General features: G+C 37.8%; 1 protein-coding gene across 1 annotated transcript; it reads left to right on the top strand.

The window, feature by feature from the left end:
* Positions 1 to 1,871: 1,871 nt before the first annotated feature.
* On the top strand, positions 1,872 to 24,691 carry PSEN1 (presenilin 1). Its single transcript, XM_032188207.1, is given in 12 exon segments — positions 1,872 to 1,900; positions 4,278 to 4,421; positions 9,081 to 9,334; positions 10,406 to 10,547; positions 12,298 to 12,365; positions 14,137 to 14,357; positions 16,558 to 16,628; positions 16,630 to 16,657; positions 18,071 to 18,157; positions 19,032 to 19,199; positions 20,938 to 21,056; positions 21,381 to 24,691. Coding segments are annotated over 11 exon segments (1,398 nt in total). The 5' UTR covers positions 1,872 to 1,900; positions 4,278 to 4,337; the 3' UTR covers positions 21,537 to 24,691.
* The last annotated feature ends 1,388 nt before the right edge of the window (positions 24,692 to 26,079 follow it).

Here is a 26,079-nt window from a genome sequence, read left to right as displayed (position 1 = left end):
TGCAGGGTAGAATACAAATCTGCATACTGCTGAGAGGTTCTTGAAGTAACTTCCCTTTAAGTGTTTTTTCTTTCAACACACAGGAACAGAATTATTTCAAGATTAAGTTGCAAAAAAAAAAAATCAGGAGAAGACTTGCCAATTCTAAATTACAACACTTTACTGCCTGAATGTGCAATTTAATATTTCTAGTATGTTAATGCGCAGAAATAATAGTGGTATAGTGAAAACAAACCAATAGCAAATTATGTGTGTTCAGTGCAATATGCCACAATGATTCATTACATGATAGAAATTAAGTATCTCAAAACTTAATGTACAGAGGGGGAAAATATCAGTTTCCACAACAGAACTAGATGTGCTAGTCATTGATCTGGACTTCATTGTTGTGGAGCTGGGATTGGGATTTATACCATAACTGAACTTGTCTCATAATCACATTGTGCAACTGCCCTTCTGCATACTACATACTCTAAGCAATGGTATGTCACTGAAGTACTGTTTCTGTTGGCGTACACTGAAATGAAGTGAAGAAGCCTTGAACAAGAAACATTAATTACCAAGAATGATGTATTTTTACATTACTGTTGTTATTTGGGGACTTTTTTGTTCTTAGAATATTTAACATGTTCATGTAGTCTTTTTACGTTTCTAATTTCGGGCTTCCTGTCTTCTATCTGAACAGGAGCCTCTGCACTAAAAAGCATCTAGCTACACCGTTGTGGCTCTAAATATGGGCAGGGGGAAGGCCCCAAACTGTAAGTTTAGTTTCTCAATTTATATTTCTCACTACTCTAAAGCTTTCCTATTACTAAGAGAGAGAACACTTGGATTTTTTTTTTTAATGCTTTTATTAACAGAGTTGCTAGATAGCTGCCTGCAGGAGGATAGTTTGCTTGTAGGTGAATACACTTAAAACTGGAAGCTCTTGCCTTATACTAGGTTCACACTTTCCAATATTCTATACATTTTCCTATGCAGGAGCATAGGATGTCATACCTGCAAACTTACAAATTAGTACATAGTCCTGTAGCATAAACAATGTAAGCATTATATCTTATTAATAACAAATATTATATTAATAACAAATAGAGACTTGTGTGGTGCAGTTGAATGCCCTTGATAATTTTCCTGAAGTTAAGTTTTATTGCACAATTTCAACATGCCACCTCACTTTCCCATAGATCGTCCCAGAATGTGGTTGAATAATAAAAAATAGAGCTGTTTTAAACATGCAGAATTCACCAGGGTCTCTTGATGGACGTTATGCTTTCACAGTTGGAGTGATTGCACAGATCATAGCATTTCCTATATGTGTTAGTTGCTCAGTGAGGTTATGTGCAGCTAAAAAGGAAGCGTCGATTTCTTGTCAAGTACCAGGGACAGCAAGGTAAGTTTCAAGGTTGAAGTGTCTTTATTTCTTCCATGAGTCATAGTATTACTGGCACCTTTGTGAAAAGCTTCCATGTAGCTGAAACAAACTAGCGTTTGTATTTTGAGGTACGAAATACACTTTTTTTTTCATAATCTTTTTATTGTGGGAGCACATTGAACCAGAATCACTAATTCATGCCTTGACAGGGTGCTGGGGGGGGTGGGTGCTCCCTTGAACCCCCTGTTTGCTGCGCTGTCGCCTCCTCACAGCGGAATTTAGGCGCCCTGAGGTAAAGGAGCCCCCGCGGCGGGCTCGGCCCGCGCGCCCCTCAGCGCCCGGTGGCGGCGCGAGGCCGCCCCTCCGGCGGCGGCTCCCCCGCTGCGGGCGGGCCGCGGCGCTGCGGCCCCGGGGCGGCGGACGTGAGGTGGCGGCAAAAGGCGGTGCCTGGGCCGGAAGCGAGCGGGGCCGGGCTGCGGGGCGGCGAGGAGCCGGTGGCGGGGCCGGCGGGGGAGCGGCGCCCTCCAGGTGCGGTGGGGCTGGGGCCGGGGCCGGAGCAGGGGCACGAGGGGAGCGGGGCGGCTGCCGGGGGGTCGCGCACGGCGGGGCCGTGGAGCCGGGGCCGGCCCGGGAGGCCCCTCACGGCCGCCTGTTGCGTGCCGGGAGGCGAGGAGGGGGACGGCGGCCCCCGGGCGGTTGGCGGCGGTGCTGCCCCGGCCCCGGCGTGAGGGGACGGGGGCGGCCGGGGGCGACGAGCACGGGGAAGCCGCAGCGCTGGGAAGGGGAGGGGAAGCGAGAGGGAACTTCTTCAGGCAGGCTGGTTTTAAATCACGGCTTCGTTGGAAAATCAGACGTTTTTGAGAGCCCCTTCTGAGGTAAAGGTGGTTAAAAACTCGATCTGCTCCTGCCCACGCGCGGCTCGCTTGTAGGGTTTGTTCGTTCGTAGTTAAATTTCAAACTTGGGGGCGTTCATTCCTTTAAAAAAAAAAAAAAAAGTCTTCGAAGATGTCCTGAATACGATTTCTGAGTTCTTGAGTTTTAAAAAGGGATCATTTTAGCACACTATAATTTTTGTCACCTCTAAGACGCAGCTACTGAAGCTGTGGTGCCCCTCTCCTGTCAGTTACCTCAGGCGCCCTTCACTTTCTCTCAGCCCCTCAGTGCCTGGTCTCGTTGGATGGCTTTGTGGTGCTTTTCTTTACCGGTCTTTAAGCAGGATCCTGTGGTGGCATTTCTTCTTGTTGTTTGCTTTTTCGATTTTTTCCCCCCCAGTTTATTTAGGATTTTGATATGATGCTATGTGGAGGTCTCGTTTTGCTAATCCGCATTTGGATAAAAAATACTTGAACTTTTTTCTCTGTAGCTGCCCTGTCACTGAGGGTTTTCACTGATGGCAGCCTTAAAGCAGCACCATGTATGTTCTGTAGTCCAACTAAAGAATCAGAGCAAAAACTTTAAAATAAGAGCAACATAATACCTTTTTATTTTCTTCTAGCCTTACATTTCATTAGATTTTAAACTAGATGCTCTGTTTTTAATTAGAAGCACAGAAGAGAGCCATTCTCCTAGCGAATGCTATGTTGCCTTTCCAGACGGGTAGGATGCTCCCACTAGACCTGTTAAATTGGTCTTGCCTCCTAATGGCCCTTCAGCGTAAGCTGCATCCCTGCAGAAGTCAGTAAGCACTGCAAGCTAATCTTGTAAGAGATTCACTTACTTGTCAGTGAAGAAGCAGCTTCTGCGTCTTTGTATGTATGAAACTGAGCTTAACTCCCATTTGAAGTAAGATGCTGTCTCGTGGCTTTCTGCTGCCAAAAGTGAGAGGCCTTGCCTTGTGCAGTGTCTGCATGTCCTCCATTAATACGATTTTTTAGATCCTTCCATTAACTGGTTGAACGCCCTACAGCAGCACAAGAAGATTGTGTTCTTTTCCTGGGTTTGCTTTCTTCCATTTTATTGAGTTAAACATACTGCAAAGAGGACTGATGAGTGCTGGAGTTGGCACAAGGTAGGAGCAGGAGCATCTTGGCGTGGAAGTGGGGACTGGCACTTCCCTCTTAGCAGCAGTGGCTGTTATTTCAGTGCGCTGTGTTTTGTGCAACCAAGCCAGTGATTTATGCAGGCCTACTCATTGTTCCTTTAAACTACTTTTTTTTTTTTTTTTTTTTTTTTTTTTTTAAACCTGCGCTTACATCACTCTTCTTCCTTTTTCTGCTATAATTATTTATTCTTCTTTGTTACAGAGCAGCTGCTTAGTTCTGGTTTATTCCCGTTTGCTTAGGAAAATATTAGTACACAACTTTTTTGTGTAAGGACACTTGAAACTATTAAAGCATAAGGAATTTTAGGTACATTTAGCTCATACATAAAACCTACTGCTAGGAGAACACATACTAGTTCTTCAGGCTCAGATGAAATACTGTTTTGTGTAGCTCTAGGTCCCTCTTTGGGTATTACAGTGGTAAGCAGGTGTCATGCCCAGATTTTAAATGATCAAGTGTAACTTGATCATCCTTGCTTGAAGATTACACTTGTTCATCCAGAAATGAAAGACTTGGAGCAATTGGACTCTGAAATACAGCACACAAGGTGTGCTCTGAGCAAGTATGCAGTACTTCTCATTTATTGCACAAGATGGAATGGAGAACTGTTTGAATCTTTGGTTTGTTGCTGACTGACTTCCGTGGTTGATGAACTATTTTGATAACACCCAGACACTCTTATTTTTGTGCTGGAAAATCCCTGTTATGACCTCTCAGTAAACACGTGATACAGTTTGGTAGCATTGTGAAGAGAGAAGATGGTTATCTTTGGTCTGTGTGAATTCTAAGAATTGAGGTAGGGAGGGGATGGCAAATTTGCTCGTAAAAGAAAAAAGACTATTCACACATCTTTTTCCTTCCAGCATCTCAAGAGGAAGGATCCATTTTGTATAGAAACAAGTGATTTCCAGAGGACAGCCTCAATGACAGAACTGTCTGCACATTTACCCCAGTTTCAGCATGGGCAGCTGACAGAAAACTTCCCTGATAACCACCTCAGCAACACCGTATGTAATAAACAATTTTATTACCTGATAGCAGTTAAATTGGGATGAATAATCAGTGTGGATGAAAATACAGTTCAGAACTATAGAGATCTGTTTGGGAGTAATTTTTTCCATCTGACTGTTGTGATAAGCAGTGCTGAAAGAAATACTCTGTAAATTATCTAACATCCTAAACTCGGGTAGACTTCTCCCAGTTTAAAAGGATGCTGGAGTGACTAGGCCCTCTAGAAAAAAAAAAATAAAAATGAGGTGGGTTATTCCCGTAACAGACTTTGATTTCCAGGTGATTTATTGAACTCTGGCCGTGGTCTGCTTGATTTAGGGGGTTCAGTCTTGGAGTTAATTTTAGTCTAGGTAGAGCTTGGGTTTTGTCATTGTTGTTACTGGAATGCTACTCCTGTGCAGAAGGAGCAGAACTGTCTTGTCCTAATTTTGAATAATTGTCAGTGTGTTCTCAGAATTCTTGAGGTTTGGGGTGTGTGTGTGGGAAAAACCAAACCGTAAAGTTCTATATCATTCCTTAGAAAGTGCTAATTGTGTAATAATTGCTAATACTATGCTTATTTTAGCACTTGTGTTTTGATAAAACCAAGTTTAGTTGGTCTACTTGGGTGTGGCGCCCAGGCTCTTGGATTTGTCATGCCCAGTTCCTTGTTCTGCAATAACTGTTGAGTGTCAGGTTTCCTTATGACATAGAAATGCTCCTGGGAGATTGAGCCACTAGTAGCTGTGTTTATGGCAGTGATTCAAGACAATATTTTGATCCCTGTTCTAATTCCACTATGGAATTTTGAAAAATTCTTGTATTTATCTCAGGTCAACATCCTGCTAAAAAGCAAAAATACAGAACATTTGAAAATTATCTTTGGAATTTAGAAGTAAGACTGATTTAAGACCTTACTGATTATAGAAACTGTTGCTAAAAATAAAAAACTGCAGCAGGAGAGTTTCCATACTTTATGCTTTTACATCAGAGGGAATGAAAAAAGTTTCTTTTCATCTTGGACAGGTGGGAGCTTAACCTTTATTGAACGTTTCTGCCGGATTAAAAAGGCAGAGCTCTATGATTAGCTCCGGGCTCACTGTCCTTGAAGAAAGCTTACCGGAGCTACTTCCCAGCAATGGGGGGCAGACTGTTTTATTTACTTCTCACTGACAGATTGTACTACTGCTTTTTCTTTCAAGTGTAATTCTAGGTGTAGCTTCAATACTTAGGTGTAGTGATTCTTCTGCCCTACATATGTCCGCTGTTTTTCTACAGAGGTATGAAGGTTCTTTCCTGCTTAGGTAATACCTAGCTTCTGTCAGCTAGCACTCAGCATGAGAAATCAGTAATCGCTAGTATGGTTTGCAGTCTCTTCTGGTTACATACCAAGAGTTCAGCGCAGTCTTCAGTGCCCTGTCACTGTATAACAACCTTTAAACATAAATGGTGTATGTGAGAACTGATGAAGAAGCCTATGCCCACTGTCAGGGTCTGCTAAATAATACATCAATTTGCATTCACTAGGTAAAAATATTTTATCAAATATACTGGGTTTTTTATCTGTTGATTCAGGGGCTTTGCTCTGGGTTTGCTATTAACTATTTTCCTGATAGGAAAGAAACCTATCAGTTGCTTTTGATGTTGCTTATTCACCTGAAAGCGCGTAGTTCATAACTTACGTTTGCTTACGGTGTTACAACAGGTGTTACTGACTTTTTAGCTTCAGAATTTTCACTTTTAACTATGTCTGAGGAAAGTGAAGAGTCTGTTCCTTTGCTTCCACTTCAGCAAGAGTCCATGGCCTCTGCTCTCTTTAATACTGATCAGGTAGGATATGAGTGTACTTTGTTCTTTTAAGCAGAGGGGCACATGCATGTCACGTTTAGCTACACTTTAGTTCACTAGACTGATGGTACAACCTTCTTCTATTTTTGAGCGAGAGATTAATTCTTATAATATCTTATAGTATTTCTTGATGCTATTCTGATTTTCTTGCACTGTGCTTTAATTTTGTAAAGACGTTTTGTGATTGTGTCTTTGTTCCTAACTGGTGCAGGAAACAGAGTGGCACGCATTGGTCTAATTTCTTCAGTTTTATTTTGTGTTAAATTCTGCAGTTTGTCTGTAGTGATGTGCTTAGCTAATTAGGCTTTTCCTTTGGGTGTTTTTATGTTTTCATTGCAAAATTGTAGATTTAGATTTTAGTTTTTGTATTTCTTTGCGTGAGAGGGGTAAGTGCTCCCTCATGCAGAACTGCTTTTACCGCAGAGAAAGAGCAAAACATTCCGCAAGTGTGCAGAAACCTACGTACTAGGTCTGCTTTACTTGTGAACTGTTCTAGGACTCTCATCATCTCTTGTGTAATATTACTTATGGTCATCTTAGGCAGTTTATTTAGATAGATAAGCTTATTGTGGTCTTGTAGGCTGAGAGAAATGGAGCGCTTTCACTAGGAAGGTGAAAAAATGTTAAATTTGAGCTATAATCTGTACAGAAAGAGGTTCACAAAGATGCACACAGCCTTTACAGAACAATTAAAGTTTCAGAACACTGCATTCTCCAATATTCCTGTTTCTATTGTATATGAAGATTTTATACAAAATATACCAAGTAGTTTATAATGAATCTTACATTTAGTAAGAAATAATCTCAAATCTGCAATCTTTCTTATGTCATGCATTAAATTTATCATACTAAATTCCATTTAAGGCTAAAATTGAATATTAAAAATCTAGTTGCCTGCTATTCTTATTTGCTTAAGACTATTTTAGATTATTTTTTTCCTTCCCCTTATACTCAGTTTCCTCTTTGAAAAATAAAAAAGGAAATTTTCTTAGAGGGCAATTCTTGAAACCCTACTGAACCTGATCCTGAGGATACCACAAAGAAAGAAGTAAATAGGTAAAGTGTTTGGTATGTATTGCTAGTGTGTAAAGTTCTGTGAAAGTAGCTTTTTCCTGAGTTAGGGAAGCTGTAAAGCATCAACCAGGATTTTAGCAGTGTCAGTGTTTGCAGTTCGAAGTCCAGGGACTTGTACTCCTTAATCACTTAAGTGCTTTTGAAACTATGAGTTCCTGTCTGTGTGTTTAACGTCTTATCTTTTCTGAGGGTGGGGCTGAGACAATTCTGTATAAAGAATCTCCAAAATGACTATGAATTTATCAAAAAACTTCAGTGAGTTAATTGGACACAGGCTAGCAGTTATGTTTGGAAATGCTATTAAGAACAGGTAATGGGACTTTAACATAGCATGTTTAAGGAGGAAAAATTACCTGTGTAACAGTTCTCAAGTAGAAATACATTTGGTTATTTTTAATGTCTTTTCCAATATCTAACGCAATTTTACTAAATTATATTTTAAGGCATTACAAAAGATATCTCCCCTCAGTTTATTGTACTTTTCAATAGTAAGCTGCTCGAGTGCACTTACTCAAACTGAACTGTTTGTAAATGAAGTAATTCTGAAGTCGTAAGGTTTATTTTGCAAGGAATCAGAAGTCTTTATATTACATCTCATTTATGTTGACCCCCTTGGGTGGAGTGAAGGGAACAGTACATCATCGACTTAAACGTGATAATAGAGTGGGGGAAAAAAAGACTAATCTGTATCAGCTTTTGCATTTTATGGCTTGTTTAGAGTGACTGAGAAACATAAAAGAATTCTGTTGCTATGTGGTCTAGAACAGGTGAAACGTAGCTTACACTGCTGCTGTGTTCTCTGTATGTGCACACAACATAAAATGTTAAATGCCCCCTGTTACAGAATGCAGGCTTGATTGTTCACTCATAGACAGTATTTCAGCTCAGAATTTTGTAAAAGCTGAGTTCCTAGATCGTTTTTGCTTGTGGTTAGTCATAATTCCTTTGAGGGAGATACGGAAAATCTACCTCTGTCCTTGTGTTTGTATTATAGCCTTGATGTTTCACTCAGCAGTATCAGGAAGGCCAGGAGGCTCTTTTATATTTTTTGACAGGGGTGGTGGAATTTCTTCAATGTCAGCAAAAGGACGTGGCTCTAGCATCCTTGGGAGAGGAGAAAAGGAATCTGCACACTTAACTCATCACAGTAAAACTTTAAGATCAAATCTCAGTGTAATGAGCGAGAATTATCTGAGTTTGATCACTGTTTCTGTGTCATTCTTGCTAAAAATGTGTGAACAATGCTTCGTGAAACTCAATTTTAATATGTATTCTAGTTAGTGTACTGTAGTGGGAGTAACATGGTAAGGAAAATAGAAATTTTCTTTGAATTTTCATGGAATTAGTCTAATAAATGTCTCTGGCATTATTTCTGGAAGTAGACAGAGTTGATTGTTGTCAAGCTATGAGTAATCTACTGTCATGCACCCTTGTTTCAACTGTAGTTTGGACAAAGAGAGTAAGTTGTCTTTTTTTACTTAGCTTTTTCTTCTGTTTGTAGAAAAGATGGCATAGCAATGTTGGTTGCATCTAACAGCCTGCTGCTGTTTTAGTATAAATGCTTCTAATATAACCCTGTGCTTTTATTCTTTTGGTAACTATGTGAAACACTTAATGATTCCTGTTTACGTCCTCAATGTGAAAAATGTTTTTGACAGTAAATATTACCTTACACATGCCCCCCTCAAGACCATCTTAATACACATGAATATGATTATGGATAATTTCTGATGAAAGTGTTTTATATATTGCAGAATGATAACAGTGAAAGACGGCGTCATGATAACAGTGAGCGCAGAAGAAATGACAATCCTGGGTCTGAAACCAATGGGCAGCCACAGAACAACATTCAGCAGGTGGTGGAAGATGAAGAAGAAGATGAGGAGCTGACACTGAAATATGGGGCAAAACATGTGATTATGTTGTTTGTACCTGTCACACTTTGCATGGTGGTCGTTGTTGCAACCATCAAGTCTGTCAGCTTTTACACACGCAAGGATGGACAGCTGTATGTATCAATTTTTTCCCCTGTCTTTTTAATGGACCCACTTAGATCATTTTCTTTAACCTCAATTTCTTCAGGATTTTAATTGAAACAGTGAACTTCCTCGTCTCCCTTTTCCTCTTTACCAGCCTAGAGATAGCTTTATTTTATTCCTTCCAGAAACCAAACTCTCTATCATGGTACTATTCACATTTGTTTTATATCTGGCAACCAGTCTGGATGACATCTTACTTGTAACTACTTGATTCAAATCCTGATCCTCTTTTTAACACTTTGTGCTCTCTGATGCATGAAGGTAAAATAAACTGGTATATCTGTTAAAATAAACTCAATCAAAATATTGATACTAATATTGCCAAAAAATAACAATATCAGTGAAAGGTGTTTCAGGAGAAAGGAGACAGAGAAAGAACACTGAGCCTGTCAGAACCTGAAGCAAATCAGTCTAAATGTACCCCCATAAAAACATTTAGACAAAATGATTCAAAGTGTGTTTGGCTTTGAAATGTTTGTGTAATGTAAGAATGTCATAAAATGGTAGTGAAAAAGAACTTTGTGTTTTGATGAAACAAAGCTGTTGATCAAAAATATTTTTTCTTGGGATTTTATTTATGGTAAGTATTTTCATTTTGTCCTGTCATGTAATGAAGTGTTTTTTTCTCCCCACCTTGTTTTATTGCTGTAAGAAAGAGTTGAGCTCATGCAGTGTTTTTGTTGGAATCACTGGGGGACACTTCCTTGTAAATCCACTAGATGGTGTGCTTATAAAGGTCTAGCTGCAGTCAGGTGCAAATTCATCAAACAACCTAGATTTCTTAGTTGATTGTTTTATAAAGTGGAAATTAGTTGTAATCTAAGAATATAGGAAATGCAGGTCTTCTAAGGAAAAATAATGTTTTTTTATTAAAGTTTGTCTGATACGATACTGTGCTGCCTTTCAGGTTTTGGCTAAGTAGAAAATAGCTGTCACTCTGAATTGAAAGATTATTGCAATTTCATTTCATGTTGGCCTTGCATATCACAAACATTTGTGGACTCTACAGAGGCATTTCAGTTGACTTTTTGTTCTTGTAGCATCTACACTCCCTTCACAGAAGAGACAGAGACGATCGGACAACGGGCCCTGAATTCAATTCTCAATGCTGCTATCATGATCAGTGTCATCATTGTCATGACCATACTCCTGGTTGTGCTTTACAAATACAGGTGCTATAAGGTGAGTGTAATTGACTTGGGTAATTGTGCTAGTTTTATTTATTAGCACTGATTATCAAGGATGGAACAAAAGGAGTATCAAGGATGAGTGAGCAGAAGTTACAAGGTTGGGTATTTTAAGTGTTTCAAATTTGTGGCTTCACAAAATAGGGAGACAGTAACCCCATGCTAACACTGCTGGCTGTTTTATCAGCTAGAATTAGGGTGGCATTGCTTCTTATTCCTGTGAAATGTACTATGGACTGAAATCTTCTTGTGGTCAAGAACTATGAAGCACAGGCCTGGTCCTACATCTGGAAAGCTGTTCAAGACTTCAGGGGCTCTTCAAGGGCTCTGCTCTTCCCTGCCCTACCTGCAAGTATAGAAGTCTCCCAAGACTGATATGTGCATGGCTGTACATGCTAGGTGATATCCTTACGGCAAACACAGAGACTCAAAGGCTCTTTTGTGATAGACTTCAATCATACAGTGATGTAATCTGGGCAAGTCCAGGCTTAGAATAAATAATTGCAATGTCACCTGCCTGGGAGCTGTTCATGAAAATTCGTGGTTGTCTTTTGGTCTTAATGACCAATTTGACAAAGCTTGGCATAACAAAATTTCCCAGTGTACAGTGAATCTGTTTAATAGTAATAAAGCAGGCTGTGGGATCCATGCACTGGCACAAACCTTTACTCCACTTTTTTTTTTTTTTCTTTTTTTTTTCTTTTTCTTTTAAGAGAGGGAAATGTCTTTTGTGGGATGGGTGAAACCCCTTTACAAAGTCTCTGTGAATGACTGGGGCAGTGATTTCTGCCTGTATCCGTATATGGCTTGGAATAGTGCTTTTTTAAGGTATAGAGTACTGTTGTTATCACAGTGTGGTGTTAACTCCTGAATCAACTATGTTTTCTTTATAAATTGTCAGTTTTGATCATTCTAACAAAGTCAGATAATTGATGTGCTTCAGCTAGGTTCCTTGGCTGCCACTCAGTTCTCAGGTGCTGAAAGCATCAAATTTGTTTATATTTAATTTATATTTATAATTTTCTCACACTTACAGCTTTCCTCTTGACCTTGCAAAGCATGGGGCATTCTTTTTACAAAAATAATTATTGTACTCAAAAATTAGAATGATTAAACAACAGAAATTTCTTGTAGTTTTATTTTAATTTAAAGAAACCGTTACGTTTTTATTTTTAAAATTGCTTAAAGGGTATGTTTTTATACAAGAATGCTGTAAAATCTAGTTACCTGTACAATTCTATCATATCAAATTAAAGGGATTATGTGTAAAGATTATTGGTAGAGGATATAGGAATCCTAATATCAATTAATTTATAATTCTAGCAGATAAACACTGAAGATTTTCTGTGTTTTAATATTTAATGCTGTAACTGTGTTCTGAAAACTCTTTGGAATGACAGCAGTGATTTTATTAGCACAGAAATGAACCATGTTTTCCATCTGTGTTAATGCTTTATATTTCTGCTATATTACAATGCCATTGTTTTCAAAGTGCCCTAAAAATAAAAGTAGTTTGCATTCTATATAACCTCTGTTGAAAGACCACAAAGCACTTAAAATCTGTAAGTATATAGGCTGTGCATAGGCTAAATATGAACTTAGCAACAACCAAAGAAAGAGGGATCTGAGTATCATTTTCTCACTTGAATCAGAAGGGATAGTAGCATTGAAAGCACTTTTAAGTAGACATTAATTTTAAAATATCAAACCTTAAATAAAGTCTGTGTTGATATCTATTTTTCCAGGTGATCCATGGTTGGCTTATCATTTCTTCTCTTTTGCTGCTTTTCTTTTTTTCGTTTATCTACCTGGGGTAAGAGAACTAAGCATTAATATGTTATTTTTCATGTACGATGTTATTTGCTTGCATGTTTATTTTATAACTAGCCTGTGAATCTTAATACGAATGATACTGTGTAAGCTATTGCTAGTGAGGTAGAATTATTAGTTTTATATAGCTTAATAGAGAGTTAGTAGTGCATCCGATAGTGTACTGCCCATGGCATACTAATCACATAAATAAGACATCTTTCCCAGGGCACCGTATACTGTTAGCACAACTTCTGATGTAATTTTTCATAACTATATGACTGAAGAACAGCTGTTTACATCATGGCTTTGGAGCTAGGCTTTCTTTGCAAAGGCTGTCTGTATGGGAGTGGTAGAAAAGAATCAACTAAAAAGAATCTGCTCTGTCACCAGAATATACCTCCACTACGTGTTTCAGTGTTCTTTTAAAATTCTGAAGCATGTCATTAACCAGACTTAAATAAAAGTACATAATACTCAGAGTTCTCTAAAACAAGCAACCTGACCAGGGCTTGTAACTCAAGTTATGCAGTGAAATTATTGTAGCATATGTATTTTTGCACCATTTGATATCAGATACACTTCTCTTTGAGGAATCTTTTTTAAATTTGGTCTCCAGGGATAGAAAATGGGGTTCTTTCCGTCACTAATTTTTGCCAGAAGTGGCCTGTGGTGACTTTTTTGGTTAGTGTTTTCTTCTAACGTTAATAACGACTTTCCTGTAACTTCTGTAACCAGGCAATGTGTGCTGCTCAAAGGCAGTGTAGACTGGGTGGAGGCAAGTTGCTAGACTCACTTCCTTTGGGTTTGGGTTGATGCTGGCACTCTTCAGTGAGTATGTGTGAGCAGAGGGACTGAGGGGTTTCCTGGCCCTCTGCTTTCCTTCACCTGTCTCTGCTGCCTCACAGCGCTTCTGGTTTCCTTTTGCAGAGGACCAGTGAGGGGGGAGTTTGTAGACCAATTACAGTTGATGGCAATAAGGGCCATCACGCTAACACTGTACATCTCAAAGGCTAGCTAATGGCTAGGTAAGAAAAATTTCCAGGAGGAAAGTATCATGCAAATTATGCAAGGTTCTTGGTGACTTCATGAGGTAGTAGTAGCAGAATTTGCAAACAGCCATTGCAGTCACTTCTCCCTTGGGTCAGTGAAAATCACCTGTGTCTTGGTGACAACATATTTCTCTGTTTTGGTTTATTACTTACTGAAGGTCTTAACCGGTTTATATTATCAGTGTGACAGAGTGGCATGGCTTATCCTAAAAGCAAGGGGTTTGCTTCATTGTTTGTGGCAAAGAATAGAATAATGACGTATATTATACTTGGGAATTAGCGAAGTGTTTCCATTCCATGGGATACAGGAAAGTAAGGAAAGATCAGTTTGTATGGATTTAAAGTTTCTTTATAACCTCATAAATTTTTACTCTGACTTAGAAATCATGAGCATGATCAAAATGACTGTTTATGCAGTAATGTCCTCTCCTGTCAATTTCTGATTAGATTGACAAGGTAATAGAATGCAAATAAAAATTTGCACAAGGATGAAATAGTTGGTATGAAGTAAACATCGGTAAAACTGTCTCCTTTGTGAACAGTATTTTTTAATTAAATACTAATTGGAGATAAACTTTACATTTGGGCCACTACATTGAGCAGTAAGATGTAAAAAAAAATAATAAAAAAATCTGAAGGTTGCATCTATGACTTATTTCCATTGTTTTAAGCAAATGCAGTCCATAGTCTTCTCCCTTTTTTTTTTTTTTTTTTTTACTTCAGTGAGGTTTTTAAGACGTATAACGTTGCCATGGACTACATTACGGTGGCACTCATGATCTGGAACTTCGGTGTTGTGGGAATGATCTGTATTCATTGGAAGGGCCCGCTCCGGCTCCAGCAGGCATATCTCATTATGATAAGCGCTCTCATGGCGTTGGTGTTCATTAAGTATCTTCCTGAATGGACTGCGTGGCTTATCCTGGCTGTCATTTCAGTGTATGGTAAGGTCTGGGGCAAGTTGTAGAAACAGAAACTATGTTGGGAATTTCTTCTATTTCCTGATAACTCGTTTTCCACTGGTCTGACTAGATCTTAAAAAAAGAAGTGTATGTGGGGGGGAGGTCATACAAAGTAGTGGATAAGGTGATTACAGATTCAAAAATAGCATAATTACCTAAACTAAAATAAGTGACCTGCAGCTAAGGACTTAATGTGGCTGTGTGATGCCATCTTCCTTTGCCTTTTCTGGACTTCCAGGATTCTTTGGGGAGGAAGAAAGGTTAGAATTTAAGTAATTCAAGAAAGGAGGAGATAAGAGGCCTATGTTACCAGCTTGATCTCTTCTATGAATGTGGAGAGACTTTGTACTTCCCATTTTCCTCAAGAATCCCTGGAAACCTACATACAGTGTACGTTCAGAACTTAGGACTTCATTGTTTGGGTGCAGTCCTGTATAGGTATAGATCTGCCCAGCCTACAAATTACTCAGATTTGAAGACGTAACACCCTCACCGTGATCCATGTCTAATAATGAGTAGCAATTCAAGGCAATTTTCATTCATTTTCAGAATGCTCAGTCGTTTTCCATATGAGAAGGTTATAATTTAGAGATCTGTTTCCTGTTCTTAAAATAAAAATAAAATTAATCTGAATTATTGCTTTTTTTTTTTTTTTCAGAATAGTGACAGAAATAGAGGTATCTAGATGTAGTTTTTTCATAGAGCTCTAGAGGGCACTGGACGCTTGAAAAAAGCTGCTGGTTTTGTTTTTTGTTATACTAAATGTGCTTTCAACATCTCATCTATGCAAACACAGCTTTTTTTCTGCAAAGCTTCATATGCCAGTTTTTTTCCTTTTCACTCTCACACTCACATTTTTTCTTCTTTGAGTGTGAATAAACTGGCAGTTGTTTCTAATCCATAGAAGTTACGTAAGCTCCACTTACCTATTGTCTTGCAATTTGTTTTAGCATTAAACTTGGGTTAAGAAAAATCTTTGGCAATAGAAAGTAAACTTGGTTATTTCCAGTGTGTAAACTGAATACTATTTTTTTGTGAATTAGTTTTCTTTCAACTTGCAAGTTGACATAGTGACACAGGAACATTTGCAGTTGCATAACATCTTAGTGAGGAACTTCATACTTTATTATTCGTATATTACAATAATACGTAAAATCGGTTCTACAACTATAAATATTAGTAAGCTCTTGGTTTCATACTGTTGCTGTAAGACTCCTTAAATTTCCTCCTCTGATTAATACGCATCTGATTGAAGTGATGAAATTGCGCAAATGGCTGTTTGTTGTATGCTTTCTCAAAGCTGGTAAACTTTTTGCAGAGAAAGCCTTTGAAAATCAAAGAATGAGCATCACAGCAGTGATATTTTTGGGAGTTCTTCATGATTACTGAAACCAATATTGTCAAGTTATATATTCTTAGAAACTAAAATACTTAATCTTTACCTCAATTAATTTTATCTGTAAACTTCGTGGAGGGGGACGGAGTACTAAAGTTCCATGATAATGTGGTGTTTTTTTATTTGGCCTGAAGACAATTAGTTCAGTGTTTCGTGGTCTGCAAAGGTGTGTTCTGTCTTGGAAGAAAATGCTGAGGCTTATTGAGGTGATCCAAACCCATGAGGACTTGCATGTAATGGAATATCAAACTAAATGTCTGTAGTGTGTCTTCTAGATTTCAGTTTGCCACTGAACTTCTTACTACTTGGGAGAAAGACCAACTATTTAAGGAAAGGTCAGCATACCTAGAGGACATGGACAGGATCAAATAAATTAATTTATCACCTTAAGTTTTATACGGTAGTCTTTGTCTACCTGGCCTCCAGGTGTTATAGGTGTGCAAGACCTAAGACTAGGTGGACGTTCAAGTATTGGTAAAATATTGCCATGCAGCTAGGAAGGGAGAAAGAGGTGAAAAGAGATGAAGAAGGGTTTTGAAGAGTAACAGTGGTCTGCAGTGACCTAGTATGCTTAGACACTTGGTATAAAAGTAAGATCGAGGGGAAAAAATTTAACTTTCTGTAGGATGCTGACCTGTGACTGGTTAGTGTCTCTCTCAGAAATCTCTGTTCAGGGTAACATTTTACCTATTACTGGTCTCTGCAAGTGTTATATATAAAACAAACAAACAACTTCTTCAAAGTATGTCTACAGTGATGTAAGGACCTGTTTACTTTTCCTTCCAGATTTGGTTGCTGTCTTATGTCCTAAAGGTCCTCTTCGTATGCTAGTTGAAACAGCTCAAGAGAGAAATGAAAACTCTCTTTCCAGCACTTATTTACTCCTGTGAGTATATTCTATTAAATACTTTAAACTTACAATCACCCACTCAGCTGAGTTATTTTCTCATTTTTCTCTGTTTTAACATGTTGCTTGCCAGCTGGAATTCCCAGTCTGTTCGTTTGGGTCTCAGTTTTCCTTTTGCTGTTGACTCAAAAATGTGAAACGTCTTCTGGCTAAGATTTTCAAGATAAAAACCAGCATGTTTTGTTCTTACAAAATAGGAACAGAAAAAAAATTTTAATACACCAAAGCAAATGTCATTAGGCTTTGAATCAAGCATTTCAAAAGGAATACTTTTTCAGAAAATATTTATCAGCTTTCTATGCTTAAATATCCTTAAATATCCTGTGTGTTACTGAAAGAAAAGGGAGAAGTTGCCACAAAGAGATTCATTTGCAGAGCTATTTTTGCAGGGCTTGTCCTCTTTTGATATGTTGTTTCTTCTTTCAGTTGCCAAAAAATAATCTACTGAATGCATGTTGCTGTTATGACCTGTGTATCAATCAGTAGATAATTCCACTATCCACAAGAATAAAACTTGTGTTCATCAAATTCTGTATATGCACGTTGTAGCTGTGCTCCAGATATTACTGTGTTTTTAGGAGAGTAAAATTGCCTTGCGCAAGTACCGAAGATCCATATTGCTAGTTAGAAATACATGGATAACAGTGAATTGGGTTAATCATAAATCATCATGCTACTGGTGCTGAGGAAAAGCCTGTGTCTGGAAGAATGAAGTATGTTGTGTTGTAGACTCCACAACTCTTAGAGGACAAAATAACAGTGGAGAAAGGGGAGGGTCTCCTTTATTTTTCACTCTTGCTGTGTTTTACTGATACTACTCGTACGTAGTTGCTTGACCCTCTTTTTTGAGGGAGGAGAGGCTAATGCTGAGAAACCACAAATTGAATTAATATATACCATTTAAGTGTGACAACATTTAATTATCTCAAAACTGGAGAATTCTTGGGGGGGGCGGGGGGGGGGGACACAGAACAATTAACTTTGATGCAGATGCTGCCTCTCATTTGAAGTTACCTTTGCACCGGTCTTAATAGACCTTTTCACTTGTAGATGAAAGGATTGCTTAATGGAAAAAAGTAAAGAAATCATTGATTCAGACTTTCAGAGTGGGCTTCATATGTAGAAGTAATTTCTCTAAAGCTACACGCAGCTGCTGCCATTTTTTCCAACATCCAATAAAAATAAAACTTGTGTTCATCAAATTCTGTATGTGCATGTTGTAGCTGGTACTGGCTGTGTTCCAGATATTACTGTGATTTAATGAGAGTAAAATTGCCTCATGCGAAAGATAGCTGTACAGAAAGAACAGAAAAATAATGGATTGATGCCAACACTAGCTCAGAATTGCATGCATCTGAAGATAACATTAGCTATGCTGTTTGTTTTTAACAGCAACAATGGTATGGCTAGTGAACATGGCTGAGGAAGATCCAGAAGCCCAAAGGAAAGCTTCTAAAAACTCCACCTATGATAAACAAGGTAAGTTTTTCTTTGACAAGTTTTTTTTTTTTTTTTTTTCCATAATTATCATTTTATTGGAATACATGTTTATGGAGACATTTTTTTTTTTTAAGCTTTTTAAGAGTACTGGCTTCTGTAGGAGAGTGAAAGAGTATAAACCTTATTAGGAAAGATGACTGAAAAAAATCCATGAAGACTGAAAATAATTCCTCATTTACTGTGCAATTAGTGTTCCTGCATTCATCATTCTGGAATACAGGATATTGGTGGTGAAATGACTCTTGATAGACAACCATTGACTGAGCTCAATTGGTTGTCAAATTGGGTTAATGTAATATCGTATCAACTCACACTTATATTGGTATCACATGGAAATGTGTCTAGCCCTCTTAGATATGGAGTTAGTGTTTAAAAACATGGTTTTGTTTGTTTATGTATATATCTGGGAAGAGCAGAGTTTCTGAATTTACTATGCTTGGAGGGAGTGTATGTGTAATATGTAACGTTCGATAAAGTTTTATGTTTTACTGTAAAATTAAACTGTCAGTAACTTTCTGACTAGACAAGCCAATAATAGATGGGAGTTAAATCTTTAAATTAGGTCACCACACCACCCTGTTTCATCAAGGTACTCTTGAATACTAGGACTTGCATGCAACATGTAGTTGCAGTGACTGCAGAGTGCATGTTGACTCCCAAATGTTTAAAAAAGTATTAAAATGGTGAGAATCTCTTGTAATGATGTGTGCCAATATTAGACGTTGCTAAAAGCACAGAATACCTCTTTTCTATCACTCTTCAATGATGTTATATGTGGAGAGAATGTCATTTGTTATAAGATGTATTTTTTTTAAGTAGATTTTAAACATTCTAAATGCCTTTATTATTCCAGCAAACCAGACTCAGAATGGAGATGCTGAACCAGATGATGGTGGCTTTAGTCAAGAATGGCAGCAACAAAGAGACAATAGAATAGGGCCCATTGAATCAACACCTGAATCACGAGCTGCTGTTCAGGCTTTACCCAGTAACTCGCAAACGAGTGAAGACCCTGAAGAACGTGAGTATGGAGTAATCTCTGAAAGACTCAATCAGTCTGAAGCTAGTTAATCTTGGTCATTCTGACTGCACAGATACACTATGCTGTGAGCTAAGAGCAGCTGAAGTGTACTCTTGATCAATACTGACATGCTTTACAGAAATAGGTTTTGGTTTTGTTGCAAGAGTAATACTGGCCAAATTGATCTCCCATTTGATACGTAGATTCAAAACTTTAACTGCCAAGCTGTTTTCAGACCATTATGCATCAGTTGTATTAGCTTTTGTCTCTTTCATGCAATGTTCTGCCATGTATCAGCCCTTTTGGATCTGGGGCTGTGTAAATGCAGTCATTATTGTTTTTTGCTTCAAGAGTAAATGACTATAATCCACTCTGGACAAAGCAGCGTTTAAAGACCTGTTTGGGGACTGAAATGAATTCAGAATGCCACAGGCCTTAGTATTTTTCTCCAGCACCTCGATGAAGTTCAGTATCTTTGGAGCACACATGACATCAATACTCAGATACTGGTTTTAACAGATTTAAGATTTCCAATTTGAGTTTAAGCTGGCATTAGATTTGAAGAGCTCTAAATAAATTACGATCTGTCTGTCTAATGAACTGTTCTCCTTATGTGATGCTGCCATATTTATTTAGCAGGTGCACCTGCTTCCTCTGATTCCTAGGTGTTTCTTTGTTTAAAATATAGGCATCTACTTTAAGAAAACTTCAATTTTGAATTTACCTCAAAAATTCCAAATTTGTTTCAGCAATTAAACAGTATTGTAATTCTTAACAGCTTTAGTGAATGCACTATCACAAACAGATATTGGAGGCCTGCTGAAAAGAGTAGGGTTGCATTTGTTTGTTTATTAAATGATCAACCAGGCATAACCCTCTGCTTTGATGCTGAGTTCCTTGCAGAACTCTAAAGCGTGAGTTTGGGGCTGGACTGTAATCAGGTGACAAAGCAAATGATAGGCTAAATGAAAACATCTGGTGACCTAATGTTTGCCCTCCCTAGCTTAGTATCTTGGACTAAATGCTCAGAAACTGAAGTGGTGTTCAGGAAATCATCATTCTTTTGTTTACAGAAATAATTGAATATTGTGCTTTCACTGTTGTTGCTATGGTGGCAATTACTATTTAAAAAATAACACATTAGCTCATGAGTTTTAGTAAGACTCATATCGTAGACTAAATGTGTCCTTTTTGGCTCTAATTTACTCTGTAATTTTACGCAAGTGCTTTTTAGAACTACCTTAGTAAGACTTCTGTAGGAGAATTGGTAAGGAGGTGGAGCATTTTGCTGGATATAGATTTCTAACTGACAAACAAAACATAATCTGCAAGTGACTCATTTGTTTTCCCCCTGTGATGACCAACTTGAAAGAATTATGTTTCCATGTTTTGCTGAAGGACTATGACACAACAATCAGAAGTGGGAAAGAACCCTACAAAATGTAATAAAAAGTTCTGAGTTTGTATATAATGCATCTGTATTTACAGTAGACTAGGAATACAGAAATCTTATTACAGGATAAATTAAGTGGTTTAATGTTCCTCAGCCACCTTGTTTCATAAGTTTTTCTTTATTACTTGATTCAGGAGTGGTATTATTTTTGAAATTATTATTATTATTTTTTTATTAGTAAATTTTGGTACTTAATGTAAATCTGTCTTATTCTCTGACAGTTACTGATACTTGACAATATTAGACTGTGTGATGCTTAGTTCTGCCATATATTCACTTCTGCAGGAGGAGTAAAACTTGGTTTAGGAGACTTCATTTTCTACAGTGTCCTGGTTGGCAAAGCCTCAGCAACAGCAAGTGGAGACTGGAATACAACTTTAGCGTGTTTTGTAGCCATATTAATTGTAAGTATAATGTGACAAGATGGTAGTGATCATTTTTTAAGTTCATCAGGGACAGAGTTATAATCACAACTGCTGTGTTTTTTTTTTTTTGTTGTTGTTTGTTTGTTTGTTTGTTTTTTAATTTGGAATTTGTTAATTTGCTGGCTTGAGTAAAAACTGATGAGAGTTTCAGCTGTGATTCAAGTTGGCTGTGCATCCATCACACCTTTTAGTTTAGGAAGGCATTAAAATTCCTTGTATTTCTGTGGGATTAGTGCTTTTATATTATAATCTTTTGTGTGTTGGAGTTCCATAATTTCTCCCTATCTTTTTTTTTCCCCTCAGGGTCTGTGCCTTACACTTCTGCTTCTTGCCATCTTTAAGAAGGCCTTACCAGCTCTTCCAATATCCATAACTTTTGGGCTAGTTTTTTACTTTGCTACAGATAACTTGGTGCAGCCCTTTATGGACCAGCTAGCATTCCATCAGTTTTATATCTAGCACACTTGATGCTCACATTCTACGGATATTTGTATTTGTAGCAAATCTGGGAGGAGGAAATATTTTTTCCCTCAGTTCTCAAGTGAAACTGAAGCTTAATACTCAAGATTCCAAGCCTGAATCATTACAGCTTCCTCCATTTTTTTTTTTTCTGAGACAACTGCTGCACTGGGCACCATATGAATTTTCCTGTTTGAAAGTGGTTTCTTCCTGATGGCTGGTCTAAATTGTGTGCTGTTATATCAGAGGTAATCTGATATACATATCTCTGGTAAGGACCACCTGTGTGAAAATTGCTAACGCTTCCACCAGCAATGTGATCTCTTAGCACAGGTTGATTATTTCGAAGCATTAAGGGTGCTCAGGATTTCCTTCATGTTGATGGAGGAAGCTGATAAATCAAATGGAACTTGTCCCTGTAAGCCATTTGAAGAGAGAGAACCCAATTCAAACTTCTTCAACAGTGATTCTTGTGACAGCTGAATACGACTCTGCTTTGTGTAAGGAAAAAGGACTTTGTAGCAATTCAACAAAGGGAGAAAGTACTGTCACTCTTACAGAGTGCTCCACCACTTCATAGCCTCTGTGCCTGAGTGTGCTTGGTTTAGTCAGTTTAAAAGCTTTTTTTTCCACACTGGAACTAGAGCCTCTTCTGACTTTCAATACTTGGTATTCTCAAGCATGGAGTGCACCTTCTGTGCATCTACTCCAGTTTATGTAGCTACTTAGACTTGGACTGAATTACATGGCATAAGGGATCATGAAGTCCCAATTTGGACCTAAGATTCTAAAAGGTTGGTAAACTACACTAAAGGCAGTTTTAGGACTTACTGTATGTGCTCTTGCAAATGGATTTGTTATAACACCACTTCAAACCCTACATTTGAGAACAGCCACTAACAGCATAGACTGCATTATTACCATATATTCATTTTGTTGAAGTTTTCATGAAATAAGTAGACATTCACAACAGTCCCAGATGGATTTTAGCCTGCCGGATCTAGAGGCCGAAGTAGTATTAGTAGCACTTGTAATGTTTCACTGAAATTTTTCTCTTCAAAAATTTGCTTTTCAATTCTGTTGACCTGAAGTGTTGGTCTTTCAACCATCTAAGACCCAGGTTGGGCAGGGACTTTTTTTTTTGGTGTAGCTACTGAAGTTAGGTGAGATATTACTTAATGTTACAAAGGAAAAAGATCTGTGGCCCTCTTCAATTTAATTACCTCTCCTGTGAGGAACAGAAGACTGGAGAAATGAAAGACAACTCAAAATCACCAAAAAGAAGAAATAAGATCTTGAACTTCTTTCTGACAAGATAAAGAATTGATTCTAACTTTCAAACTGCTAAACTCTATTTTGTTCTTCATTTGAAAGAACTTATTTATGTGTAATTGCTTGGAAATGAGATCTGTATGAGATTACATTGTTTTTGCTGTAGGCTGTTAACTCTGTACAAGTCTTTTCTGAGGGAAGCGCACTGAGTGGATACTCTTGATGGGCATTCCGTTTTACTTGCATCTTGATACTGGAGTCCTTGCCGAGTAGGACAACTGTCAAAATCCCAACACAAACTCTTTTTGTCCTTTTTTCTGTGCCTATAGATTCAAAGGACTGAGACACCACAGATGCTCACCAACCTTTGCCCATGTAAGGGAAGAAAGACTGTGATGTATAAATCTGTTTTAAAACCAAGAAAGGTCTGCTTTCTTTGATTGTCCTTGACAAAAACATCTGTCTCTTTCAGTATGAGTTGCTAACTGTAATGTTAGCACTTTTGTTTGCATAAAATATATTGTCGTCTCCTCTAAAGTACTTTTATTCATCTCATTTGTGTGCTTATTCATCATGGATAGCATTAATAAAGTAACCATATCAAAATTCCTTACACTGACTTTTCAAAGCAAACTTGCTTGTGTTTTTGAGCTTAAATCACTATTCCATGTTTTGCTGAAATGAAGCCTGACTTAAAGCAGGCTTTTTTTTTCCACTTACTGAGACTGAGGTTTTTTATACTATTGTATGTTGTTCTTTTCCCGAGCATTTTATCTAAGAAAATTTCCCTTGTATGTTTTATTGGGGATCCTAACTAATTTTATTGTATAGAATAGGTTTCCTAAGAGTCAACGCCACTAGCACCCTGTTTTGCATATCTGAGACAAAGTCTCAGTTAAGAGTTGTTGAAATGCAGCAGTTGTCTTCGTTGTTTGTTTTTATGGCTTAAATATGTACCATTGGAGTATTGACTCCAGTAAGAGTTGCTTTAGAATCCACTGAAGTATGCAAAGGCCTTCCCACATACTTGAATGGGAGTTAGATGCACAACCCAAGGAAGAGCTCAGACTCTTCAAATGCTAAATTACAGTCTTCCTCTCCCTAGAACTGTTTTTCCTATCCTGAAGTTTTAATTTCTGATCTAGTGTGACATTACAGTGCTGGAGACTAGAAAATGTGTTTATACAGAAATTGTTGTTCAAGTTTATGTATTTGAATTCAAATTAAAAAGGGAAATCTGCTTTCAAGCCAAGGCCAATGTATGTTACAGTACACTGCTTATTAGGCAAGTCTTATGTACGCCTTCAAAACCAGCAACATCAAAAAATGGTTGACATTTTTGTCCTTTTACACTGAGTCCTGGTACCTTGTATTCCAAATGAGACCTTGCAACTAAAGATCATCTCAAGTACTTGGGTCCATAAGGTGCAGTTAAGGAAAGTGATTGTTTGCATTTGGATTGTTTCTACATAAGTGTGAAGGTTGTGTAACTTCTCTCTCCTTTGTCTTAAAACACCAATCTAATTTGAGGTTGTGAACCATTTCAACTTGGTTAGCTTGGTTTAAATGAAGAGTTTCTGATATATGTAGTCTGCATTTTTTTGAGAGAGTAGTTTGCTATTATTAAATTAATATGTTGATGACAGCACATTAGGCTGTAGCTCTCAGTGAACTACTGTGTAGCCCCAGTAGCTAGATTCATCTCTTTTGTGCCCCAGGTAGACTAACTGGTAACTGTTGTGTGACTTCTTTCAGTAGTCACACTGGGTACCTTGATAGCTTTCTCTCCCCTTTCAGCTTAAATTAATGATTAGTCTCCTTTAGCTACGTTTCTGCAAATAAAAAAACATAGTACTGAGTTACGGATTTGACCAAAAAAAAACAACCACTTTCATTTCTCCTTTTTTAGTGTTGAGGATTTAATACAGCAAAAGAGAAACAAGAGATCCCCAGAAACTGTTCCTGGTAGCAAAGGTGTATGACACTGCCATGTCTATGTATGGCTATTAAGATGGCACTCAAATTCAAGTGTGATCAATGTGAGGTGAGTCTTGAAGGTGCGCACTTGTATATTGCATCACATTCAGAATAGTTCTGACTAGGCAGATAGTTTTTACTTTGAACCAAATATTCAAGGGCTGTGCTCCACTAAAAATGGCTGATCTCCTCAAGGTACAAAGCAGACTCTGGCTTTTCAGACATAGGAGACTGTGCTTCTTGGATATATAGATACGTACCTGTACTTACATATATTGTATGCACTCTGGACCTTTAGATGACAGCTGTTCTGCCATTACTGCAGTGAAGAATTAAATTTGCTGGAGTATATTTTAGGTGGACGGTACTGTATGAAGAAACTTCTCAAAATGCTTTATTAAAAAAAAAAGTATTACTTTTGGCAGTGATGCTATTGGAAATGAGTATAAAAGACTGTGGAACATGTCTGCACTGTGATTGCATCTCAGTGGTAACGTAGTCATTGGGAGCGCTGAAACATGAACTAGAATGGAATTCTTTTACACTCAAAGCATTTGCAGTTTTCATTTTTACAAACACTGGTTTGTACATAATCTGAATTGAATGTGAATGTTTTTTAAACACCTTTCCGGTTCTTGATAAGATACATTTTTGATAGATTATTGCAAAATTTCCTGTATTTGTCTAATTATTAAAATAAAAATTGCATGGATCTTGACTTACCTTGATTTTACTATATTATTTTAAAGCCTTCATTTAATGCTATTAGAGGCCTAAACTGTAGCTATTTAAGAAGTAAGATTTCTGTCTTAATACAGATAGGTAGCTTCTTTATCTCCCAGTGGAATATCTTCTTAAAACTGGTTTCTATAGAAGTACTTCCTCCTAAATGCTAATTTTCAAGTTAAAAGAGTTGGTCAAAACTTGTTGCAAAAGCAACCATAAGTTATAATTAAGGCATGAAAAAGCTGTATGAGATTATATTTAAACACTACCTTGCACGGTGAAGCTTAGTGTTACCTAGGAAAATGCATAGGCTTTTCAGACAGAAAGGACTTCGTGAACTGTATTGTTATTTTGGTGCTGATTTCATACCAATGGTATAGGAAAAAGTTCTTTACCTTAAAAGAATTTTTTGTTTTCTTTTGGAGAAATATTCACTACAAAGTTAGATTTGTCATAGCTGACTGACCATTGTTGAAGGTATTTCTCTGGGGGATCGCCTTGTCTCTGTGTAGAAGATAAGCATGGAAGACCACAAGGTCCATCTTGACAAGCAGAAAATCAAGTACAG

Source organism: Aythya fuligula, chromosome 5 (genome assembly GCF_009819795.1).
Source record: "Aythya fuligula isolate bAytFul2 chromosome 5, bAytFul2.pri, whole genome shotgun sequence".
Taxonomy (NCBI): Eukaryota; Metazoa; Chordata; class Aves; order Anseriformes; family Anatidae; genus Aythya; species Aythya fuligula.
The sequence above is the reverse complement of the archived record's forward strand: the minus strand, read 5'-3'. Positions and strand labels throughout refer to the sequence as shown.